At 33.3% G+C, this 11905-nt stretch overlaps 1 protein-coding gene across 5 annotated transcripts in view; it reads right to left on the bottom strand.

Moving 5' to 3' along the window:
- The window catches only part of LOC136033898 (serine/threonine-protein phosphatase 4 regulatory subunit 1-like), a 146633-nt gene that overhangs the window by 24336 nt on the left and 110392 nt on the right, over positions 1–11905 (bottom strand). For all 5 annotated transcript variants that reach the window (XM_065714895.1, XM_065714894.1, XM_065714896.1 and 2 more), the window contains 2 exons: positions 9263–9698; positions 3673–3978 (listed from right to left, as the gene is read on the bottom strand). In XM_065714895.1, coding sequence (XP_065570967.1) covers positions 3673–3978; positions 9263–9698 — 742 coding nt within the window. The remainder of the gene's footprint in view (positions 1–3672; positions 3979–9262; positions 9699–11905) is intronic.

Genomic DNA, 11905 nt, shown 5'->3' with positions numbered 1-11905 from the left:
ATCCCAGTGTTGGTCATTCTCCAATAAATTCAGAGCTTGGCATGCACTTCGGTAAGTGTCATGTATAGTACCATTTACAGTCCTCAAATACTCAAAGGATGTCGGACCGGGTACATTCACCAAAAGCAGGCGTAGAAAAAGCATTCATGTTGATTGGGGTGAACGGTGTAGTCTTCCTATCGTGGTATCTTTGAAGATGGTAGGTTGGCCGTCGACTGACTTACCCTGTTTTCGACGTTCAAATACTTTATTTTTAGTATCCCACGTGTAATACGAAGGCACTTCAGTATACAGCAGTTTTTTTGCAAAAGAATCATTTTTGTAAAGCGAAAAAAAAGCTGTTAATGTTGTATCCGGTGGATTCAAGACTCTTTGTTGCACGTTGGTTTCCGTGAAATAAACACGTTGACCATTCTGTAAATGTACCGCTAAGTGAACAACAGCTGGACTACGTTCATGTATCGGAAATGAAAGAATTCGCCAAACAGCTTCATTACTGCTTATGTATCTTCCAGCCTGATATTGTACGATTTCATCGAAATCTTTGATTTCGGGCTGCAAGCCAAAAACTGCCATGTCACTGCCTTTGTTGACGTATTTACATATGTATTTGACTGCCTTTACAGAGTTACAGTATTCAACGTTTATGTGTGCATTAAATGTTTTTGATAATAACGGGGAATATGGAACAACCCACTGTTTATCTACTTCGATGGTGGTACCGTTACGCTTCTTTATTATTGCTGTTTTACCGCCATCTTCAGTAGATCTTCTTCTATATTGTGGGTAACCATCATTGCCAGTAATTGTGTTTCATACTAAAGTCGAGGATATTGCTTTGTTCACCTTCCTTTGGCCATGCATGGTGAATTTTCGTTCAGTGCACCGCAAGGTCCATGTATCATATTTTTTACAATAATATCATGTAACCCCTTATCGACATTTTTATCAGGTATTTCAGCGGAAATCACATCATCAATTTCGTTCGAAGTAATTTTTTTATGTAGCCAGATTAGTATATGTGCGCGTGGCAAACCTCGTTTTTGCCATTCCACTGAGTACATCCAGCATCGCACTGACCCAAACACTTCAAGTTTTACTATGAAGTTTATCTGGAAGACCATAGAGACGAACATACGCAATAGCATCTTGAGCATATTCATGCATATGACGGGGACAGCCAGCATATGACGAAGGTAAAATTGTTAATCTTCCAACGTTTGTGGTATTACCGTCATTTATAACTGCATCTCGCAAATGAATGTATTGTTCAGAGTGGAGCTTGGTCTGATTCAGGCGGATATATAGCAAACGTTCTGATTCAATTTTAGCATACATATCAACGACAAATTGGTGAAACAATTCACGGCATTTTAAAATATAATTTTCTTCATCCTGCCGAATCATTAGTCTATAGGAATAATAATGCATTGCACTGCATTTCTTATTCATTTCTTTGTTAGTGGCTGGATTCATCAATTTAATATTAAAGTGATAGCCGTCGGCTCCATCCCAAAAAATGATAGGATATTGTAGGGCATCGTAGCATCGATGAGTTTCAGCAATTCTTAACAACTGAGCGTTTCGCTTATGAAGAATAATATTTCGAGGTAAAAACTGATCACCGACCATAACGATTGCCACTTCGTCGATAGTTGGAGCATTGTATCTACGCACATGTTCACCAGGAGGCGTTTTGTCAGTGGAAATAACAATTTTATACGTATCAGTAGGCATCAAATCGATGGCTGTTTTGAACAGACGCACTAAACTATTATTTTCGTGGAAAAGATGTTGCAATTGGGAAACGATTGTCCTTTCCACGTTGGGAGAAATTTCGCAACGTGCATTCAATTCAGAATTTCTATCACTGATGAAGTACAATTGTAAAAATTTATGATTCTCGCCTGAGAATGGTAGAAGGGACCCTGCTCTATGATAAATTTGCCCTTTTACTTTGAAAGTAGACATAAATTGATCTGGATTTTCGATTTGGGCTCCAAACGACGTCATTTGGAAACATGAGTTGTATTTTCTGATTTTTCACAAAAAACGCTTAGATTCTGACGTAGTTCCAGTAAGGAAAGTCTTCAATGGCTCTGGTGGTGCAGCCAATAGAGGAAGTTTAACTTTTCCTGAGGCGCAACACATTCCCATTGTTTCACCATTGAATTTCAAGGCCTTGCAATAGGGACAAATTTTAGACATTGTCCCGATTAGAACACATCTACTCAAGCTATAATCATCGACTGGGTTGTACCTGAATGCCAGGCGATAACTTTCAGGTTGCTCTGATTCCTCGGCACGCTTTCTTTTCTTACTTTCTCTATCAGCAGCAAGCCTGATTTCTTGCTGTTCTTGTGATTCCGTGCCGAGGAACTACCAGAGCAACGCGGAAGCAGACTTGCTGCTAAAAGAGAAAGTGAAAAAAGAAGGCGTGCCGAGGAATTACAAGAACAGCATATATATATATATATATATATATATATATATATATATATATATATATATATATATATATATATATATATATATATATATATATATATATATATATATATATATATATATATATATATATATAGTACCAGGAGCACAGCAGCTTCGCTACCGGGTCCAGTTACTCGGCAAGCTTCTATATATGGATTCTCACTGTTGCTTGTCTTTTGTAATTTTGAAAGACATATCTCCGAACCTTTGTTTCTTTTCAATTGTCCAGGAGGTGGGACAATACTTCTTTTTTGGCATCGGCTTGTCCTTTGTCATAATGAAGGATACCGAACCTTTGTTTCTTCTAATTGTTCAGGTGGTGGGACAAAAACTTCTTGTTTTGCCTCGGCTTGATTGAGACATATCCCCGAAATTTTGTTTCTTTTAGTTTTTCAGATGATGGGACCAAAGCTTATTTTTCTTCCTACGATTTATCTAGTCCAGGTTTTTGATTTTCAAAGCTATGGTAGGAATTGATGACCTTATCCATGTCAGAATCCGAAACCTAATAATTATCGCTATCATTTCCATTTTTTTTGGTTTGTTTTACCTCGGCTTGTCATTTATTACTTGCTCACATGCTCGGTGTCACATATCTTCTAACTGCATGTGCCTTTGCTCTTCATTTTCTTTTCTACACACAGCCACATTTCTTCTAACCGCGTGTATATTAGCTCTGCATCTTCATTTTTGACTCGGTCACTTGCTCGGTATCGCATACCTTCTAACCGGTGTGTCTTTGCTCTTTATTATGACACGTTTTTGGATGTTGATTACTTTAGACATTTTTAGCAATGACTTTTGCTTTAGCTGCACGGATTGTGTGTCGCATATTGTTGACGGTCCAGGTTGTATTTATGCTATGCATGACATTATATAAGAAAATGTTTTAATGTCATAAGAAGCGCTTATATAATGTACTAACATAATACATGACGTCATTTGCAAAAACCAAAATTAAGGCTATTAACGAATTATCTCAGACTTCTGACCTATCTAGATCGTTTATTTATGCGAGAGTATCCCAAGACACCAATTTTCCCGAAAAATATGGAGCCGTTTTCGGAAAAAATATATACATTAATAGACAAATACACAATATATATATATATGTAGTTTTTGTGATCAAATCACGAAACTCACTTAACGATAATTATAAAAGTATAAATGATTGAAAAATACCTGCATATCCCCTTCCAAAATCTTAAATAATTCCTTCAAATAATCCCAATGATCTTTGCCTAAAGTCAATGCAACAGCGGGTAGTGTGAATGCACAATAGCGTGCCATCTCCGTATCTCCAGACTCTGAATGAGACGGGTCCACCATCCATAAATAATGATCTAAAAGGTCTTGGGGTATTACATTTTGACAAACTGATTGCTGCGATTTAGGGGTGTAAGGTGGCTGAGGAGGTAAAGGTGAGGTACTCAACGGTGTGAGGTTGGTATGATGAAAGAGATCATTGTCACAACCAGGAATGGTTCCCTAAAAAAATAATTAATATTAACATAATATAGTGAAATTTATACCAGTTTTTAAATTATATGCGAAACAAGGATAGTAATTCAAAATGAGTTAATGTTACCACAGGCCGTCGAGACCAGGTTATGAAGTCAGCAATCGATTAGTGAAAAATCATCCCAATAATCAATTGCTTTTAAGATTCAAATGGATATAAAAACCCGTGTTGCCAGATAAAGGTTCGAGATCGTTTCTTTTCAAACAGGATTTTACCAATAATATCGATTTAAAAGTTCTGACACGATGGAAGAAAACAGAGGTTATTTTTAAAATCAGAAAAACAAATAACATAAGGCTCAGTAAAAAGTTTTCTAGTATTTCTAAAAAAAACTCCGTTTTTTTGAAATTTCACATGTCTAAATTATTAATGCTGATTTTGTCTCCTTAAGTCTTCAATACTACTCCTGTTGGTGAAAGTGCGATACCGGTTCCTAGTTCTTAGTTGCCAAACTTACACACATTTCTTTTTAATATCCGTTTTTTATTTATTTTGATATTAACTTAAATAAAAAATTATAATTTATAGCAGCCTTTCAGTCGGATTTCACCGACTTTTCAATTCCAAGCGTACAATGTAGTTCTCCCATTTGATTTCAATCCTAAATCTCCAACAATTCTTGTCTGCTTTAGCAGTACATCAGTACCAGCTTCAGATCAGATCCGGCTACCCTGTAAACGGCATGAATTTAATATTTCAAAAAACCTGCAAAATGTGCCTAAATTTTATTAAAGGCACTGGAGACACAGTATTACAAATTTTATAATTATAGCTCCAATCTTCAAGTGTTTTGGCAAGAGACAAGACGGTATATATAAGCAATTGAGTAAAAGAAAAATTAGAAGAAAACTTCAGTATTGCAGTTTGAAACATGTCATACAAAACCATATGAATAGTCTCTGTCAAAATATGTCTGTACACAACAACAGAATTTAGGAGGGGGCAAGAGTAGGTAACATACACCCAAAGCCGTATCCGGAGAAAGGGGGTGCCGAGCCATTTAAACCCATTTTTGAAGCATTTTTTTTTTAAATTACAATCCCTCCCGGAAAAATTCTGGGTACGCCCTTCACTGCAACTAATCCCGATTGTTCGACGACTTGTAAAATATGATAAAAAAGATAATAATTTGCTCAAAGGGGATTTTCCTAAAAATAAGAGCATGTTCTTCAACTTTACCCCTCTTTCGAAACTCCCAAGCTGTTGGACTTTTGAAACGACAATCAACGACAAAATATACTAAATTTTTGCTGTCTTTTTGTCATTCATTTCAGTCAAAAGGTCTTTCACTGTAAGGTTCATTACCAACCAATTCCCTACAAATATATATATATATATATATATATATATATATATATATATATATATATATATATATATATATATCATGAAAAGAGAAATCACCAATGCTACAGCACAAACACAAACACAAAAAAAAAGAAAAAAAAAAAAAAAAAAAGAGACAGAAGGAGAAAAGGAAGACTGTTTTCCTAAATTAGTGATTAATATAGACCAGCACTTGAATGAGGCCTTAACCCTACTCATCCATACAATCACATAGGTCAAACAGCATAGCCACACACAATCAACCATAAAGAATAATCCATGGACAGGCAGTCATGTCGTCAATAAGTATAAGTCGTCATTTACCAAACAATAGAAAAAATAATATAGACAAATAATTCAGAGGCAACACCCAACATAAGGGCTCATCAGGAGAATACACTGGCCTATATAGGGTTTCGTCACTCTAAATTCTCTACCCAGCAGTGTTGTGGCTACCACAGAATATCCATGGCATCCCCGCGTCAGGAATCACCCCCAAAATACATGCCTATGAAAAAAAAACAGCAAATGTAAAACAACCAAGTAAAACCAAAACAAGCTTATCTTGTTAATATATCCCTCCCTTTAGCAACAATAGGTAAACTAAATATTATAAATTTTACCAAATCACAAATATTAACACATTGCAAAAAACCTGAATGAACTAAACAATTATAGAATTCATCTTTACCATGTGGCTAATTTTTTTAAAAAAATCCGCTCAATTAGAAACACAATTCAAAATAAATGGCGCTGTGACAACATTTCTCGAACCTCCGAAATTAGTTAAAAATTTCTTTAAGTATTTCTAGATAATTCTTTTCATATTTATTTAAAAGTTCGTTATAATGAAAACTAAATTTTTTAAATTGCCAAGTTATTTTATTTGCAGAAAAACCTCTTGATATCAATCTTTGGCTTAAGATTTTACATCTATTTTTAAAATCAATATAATTACTACAAATCCTTGCATAACGAAGTAACTGTGAGAAAAACGCTGAATATGTGATATTTGAGTGTATATTACTTTCAGGGAATGGGAAACTAATCACTTCAAAATCAAAATCATCCGTTTTATTATACATTTTAAAACTTAATTTATTATTATCACAAATATTAATATTTAAATCTAAGAAATGATCTTCATGACCAGCGCCATGACTAGGCTCAAGAATAAGCTCTGATGGATATATATTTTTAGAAATATCAATGAAATCCTTACAATTTAAGACCAAAATATCATCTAAATATCGTTTATTATTTGACAAAGCATGTTTTAAATTAATTGGATTACTCTTATCCATCATATATTTATATTCTAGTTGACTTAAAAACAAGTCAGCTATAAATGGGCTGGCATCCCCCCCCCCATGGGAATTCCCATAATTTGCTTGTACAAATCACCCCCATATCTTATATAAGTATTGTATAAAACAAATTCCAATAACTCAAAAATCATATCCAAGCTGTAACATCTCAAGTTAACTGTAGTATTAAAGCAGTTTGTCCATATGGCTTTTTTATTATAACTGTCTATTTTTAAGAACCTTTTACTAGATAAGAGGAAAGATTTCTTTATAACAGTTTTTAAATTATCAAACACTAAATTAAGTGATAAATTAGTATACATCGTCGCAAAATCGAAAGACTCAATTCTTTTAGCTGAAACCATTGTTAAAGAATCTATCACCTGCAGTGAATTATTAACACTCCAATATGGATTAAAATTCGAAATTTTTTTAATACCAGAACAATAGGTTTTAAGTTTATTTACAATTTCCTTTAAAATTAAAGAGAGGTCAGTAGCAGCAATGCGGGTTGGACATTTAGCTGCTCCAGCAATAAACCGTGGTTTAGGGGGATTCTTATGAAATTTTACAGTCCAATATAGGAAAGGGAACTTTTTATCATTGTCATTTATTTTAATATTAAAATTTTTAAAAAGTATTTCTTCAGTCTTTTCAATTAAATTCTCATCCTCTATATTTACCTTTTCATAAACATTAGTTGTGCATAGCTCCCTTTTTCAGATATCACAATACAGCTTCTGACAAATTATGGCAAAATTATTATTAGCTTTATCCACTGGCACAATTACAAATTCATTCTTTAGATTAGCAATTGCTTGTTTAATCTTCGCATTATAAAATAATGATTTAGTGTTACTATTTTTCAAGTTAGAATATATTTTATTTTTTACTCTACTAATAATTAAATTCTTCCAACTTTGAAAACTCTCTTTATTTTTATTCTCTTTCTTACACCACTTATCAATAAATAAATCAAAATCATTTTCCAAGCCATCAAGAACACTCGATGGTTTCAGATGATGAGAAAGACGGAAATTAGCCCCTTTATTCATTATAATTTGAAGATTATCTTGCTTTATTATTGACAAGTCCCCTGTTATAACATGTTTGTAAGTAGGATTTACAAATGGGCCAAGTTGCTTACAATTACAAACCGGTTCCCAATTTATATCGCTATCTAGTTTTTTTAGTATTAAATTATAATTAACAATAATTTGCCCAATAGTTTTTGAAAATTTATAAGTTAAAACTGGACTATCATTATAATTTAAATTACTAGGAAGGGCCTGTTTCACATGCCGCTGATTTAAAATTTCTGGTAAATTAATATCTTCAATCTGCTTACAAGTAAAATTAATAGGTAAATATAATCTGTTATCCTTATTACTAATCTTATCGAACTTTTTCTTTTTTGAAATAAATTTCGTTTTAGTTAGAATGCAAATTGTATCACATATTACTTTAAAATTATAATCAAGAGCTGTATTATTCTTAACAATCCAGAAAAGTTTGATTAAATTCCTCTTGGATAAATTATTTAGACACTTTATTACAGAAATCACACCCCTAGATTCAAGTAGCTGGCATAGATCTATAGAAAGCATATGTACATCTAATTCATTTTTTCTATTATTTTTCCTATGTCCTCTCGATCGTTTTTTACGTTTAGTAGGACAAGTAAAAGAAGGATGGTCCATAAAACCATCAATACATTTAACAACAACATGAGACATGTCACCATATTTTGCTACACGATCATTTAGCCCAAAAGGATAAGCTGTACCAAGAGTATGGATCCAGAAATCCTCCTGTTTACGTAGTCTATTATTCTTCTCTTCTTTATTTAAATTTTCTAATTCTAAATTTTCTAAAATTGTGACAGTTATATCTGATATGGAACATTTACCATTACTACAATGTTGAACTAGATAGTTATTAGTTTTTTCATTAACTGTTGTCTTGTGTCCAGAAAATCTTTTATATATATATTATTAGTTGTTTCCCCCACATATTGTAGGCAGCATTTATTACATTCTAATAGGTAAATTACATTGGTTGTTCTACAATTAACATTACCACGTAACTTGCATGCAAAATTTTTATTATACAATGTACTTTTAACAGAAGTCCGTAGGACAAAATGATCTTGGCAAAGAAAACAACGACTTTTACACTTACTAACTTTCAAAAAATCGTTCCGAGGCTAATATTTGTGTTTTGTTGCATAAAAAGTTATTGAAAATAAATCCAAAACAAACCAACATCCAAATCAAAATCCAACAATCATAGTCCAAAAAACATGCCAAGGTCAATAGGTCAATAAATACATAAACAAAAAGATGAAATATATATATATATATATATATATATATATATATATATATATATATATATATATATATATATATATATATATATATATATATATATATATATATATGCTCCTCCTCCTCTGGTCATCAGATGAAAAAAAGTGTATATTTCAACAGTTACATTTTGTCATGTCTTAAGTCTGTTGATTCTAAGGAATAATATTTTCATTTTAAAATATTACTATACACATTTTTTAAACACAATATAAATCGCATTCAATTATATTCTATTGATGATTTACCTCTACTAGAGACCCTTCTCCAAGTTTCTTGTATACCCTTTCCAATTCCTTCTCAACTTCAAGCTCAGCAATCGGTTCTCTCCAGATTAACTGCCCATTGCTTAGCTCTTCTACAAACATGTATTTTGTGGGAGATACTTCTTTCTGTTCCTCTACTTGGAGACCAGACAATAGCTCTGTCAGTTCTGTTGGAAGCACTGCACCACTCCAGGGAGAGGGAGGAGGTTTTGGTGGTCGTTGTAAATCCTCACTCAGAATCTCATTCTTGACTGATTCGTCCAAATCTGATCTCTGCTGGTGATTGTTTGCTGGGTGTCCTACATCCTCTGTTTCTTCTTCATTGGGTCTTGTCGTTTCTTGGTCAACTAATTCCGATACCAAATCAGGTACGGCTGGTTCTGTTTGCTTAGCTATGTCCGGCGTTTCGTCAAGTAGTCTAAAAAAGCAAAAAAAAGCTGGTTTATTTTAAACATATTGGATAACCAGTAGCCTATTGCTGACGGATCACCACACTTGAAGTTTTATTTAGGGAGCCAAAAATTATTCAGGGGAAGTTCGACATACTGTGGTCCAAAGCAATTATGTTGAGGCCTTTCAAAATAACTGTTTCCCTTACAAAACATTTTAGTTTCTTAATTCGAGTCTAACAATTAATATTTTGCGTGATCGCGTGTATTTCTTACTTTTAATTATAAAAAAGGGAATATCGCAGAAGTGATACAACTTATTCTTCTCCTTTAAGGGAGTAATAACGATTTTTACAGGGCTTCTGGACCCAGATAACGTCCATGTCTGCACCCAAGTGTAACTTCTCCTATTTCTCATGGGTTTAAAAAAAACCTACGATGTCATGTGTTTGTGGACGTTGTTAGCTATTGCAAGAGACGCCACTGCAAAAAGTACTGACAGGAAAATAAACACTGGAATATTGAAAATTTATGCATAAATAAGTTTACATTAAGGAAATACTTCATAGTCATGTTTTGTTTCTCCAGCTTTAAATACTACTACTACTAACAACTCGCTACAGTACCGAGCCGCCTGAGCCAAATGCAGCGACACACGCTCTCCCTCCATACCAATGTAATCAAAATTCCCCCCTTTATCCCCTCCCAAGAAGTTTCAGTTTCCTTTAAATGCTTCTTTATGACCTCTTACATCCTATACTGGGACGATCTGTTTCTCATTTGGCCTAGGTTTGAAAGGTGAAGTGCGTGACGCAGCAGATGGTGTCTTAGGAAAGTTAGAAACGCAGCTAGATATGCAACTTTAAATCAAATTTCTTTTCATCATTTTTCTTTGTTTTCGAGAGTAGAGACGATAGAGGCAATTATCTTGGAACGGAAGAAGATAAAAAAAAGGAAATTAAATAAAATGTTCAATTTATTTCCTTATAACTAATTTTGAGTTTCCACAACTAATCCCGAGACAAAGATGAAACTCTATGTTAGTACACACGTATAGTCCAAGAAAAGTAAAGTGCTGGGGAAACGAAGTCCTTTTTTTTGGCCCGCACTAATAACATTATGCTCATTTATAAATGAAGTCATTTATTAGGTTAAGCCAAAACTGGGCAAACAAAATGCAATTTAATCTGCATAAACCTTCCAAATGAATATTTTTTTTACTGTTTAATATTAAGAATAGTCCCTTTATGAGAGCCAAATTTAAAGCAAAACATGCGTTGAAAAATAGGTGTTAGCATACACATAGTTTCAAGGCTGACATTTTTTGAAATGTACGTTCGTAGATAATTTTCCAAAGATTTCAATCTGTAGTTGAAACTGACGCTGACCTTCAAGAAGAGGAGAGAAGGATAAAACATCTCGTATTTTAGCATAAAAATAAAAAAAATTGTTTAACAAAACTTCTATAAGGAGCCTGATCTTAGCAAAATCTTATCTTATTTTGTCTAGTTTTAATGAAATATTTGCTTTAGTATCTAACAAAATTGCCTTCTTCTATGAAGCGCAGCAGTCGGTGCGGAGACTGGAACCCTAATTTTTTCGAACAAAATATTTATAAAATAATTTCTCTATTAGGCACAGCTTGAAGAATGCGCAAGCTGTCCAGTCTTAAGCGTGTAAGAAACGTTCTTACCTAGTGTTTACCTGTCTTTTAATCATCTTTTTTATTCTTACAAAGACATTAAGAATATTCAAAATGTGAACATTTCCAACAGTAGAGCACGCAACCTTAAAAAAATCCGCCACCCCCTCTGTCAAACTGATTGACAAGGTACTGCTTTTTCTGACAGATTTCCCTTTAGTATTTAGCATATTGTATTTCCGGTGGTGTCACCTGTCCGCAATAAAAACTAAAACCATGGATGTTGATATCAGAATATATTATCATGCTTCAAACTCAAGAAAACGTAGTGTTATTACTTCTTTTTTTTCCCTCTTACTTAGTCATATAACCATGCTTCTTATTAATATTGTTCTTTCATCTAAAATCCATTGAGACTTAGGCCGACTTTAGGGCTATATATAATATAGATAATTAATTAATAGATTAAAGCTTCTAATTTCAAATAAATGCATATATTTAATTTCCGAAGTCTTTTTAATAATTTGACAGCTAAAGTCCATCTTTCTTCTTTCTTAAATGTTTTGTGAAACCATTAACATTCCAAAATCGAAA

The sequence above is a fragment of the Artemia franciscana genome, chromosome 12 (genome assembly GCF_032884065.1).
Source record: "Artemia franciscana chromosome 12, ASM3288406v1, whole genome shotgun sequence".
Taxonomy (NCBI): Eukaryota; Metazoa; Arthropoda; class Branchiopoda; order Anostraca; family Artemiidae; genus Artemia; species Artemia franciscana.
This window is presented reverse-complemented; position numbering and strand designations above follow the sequence as displayed.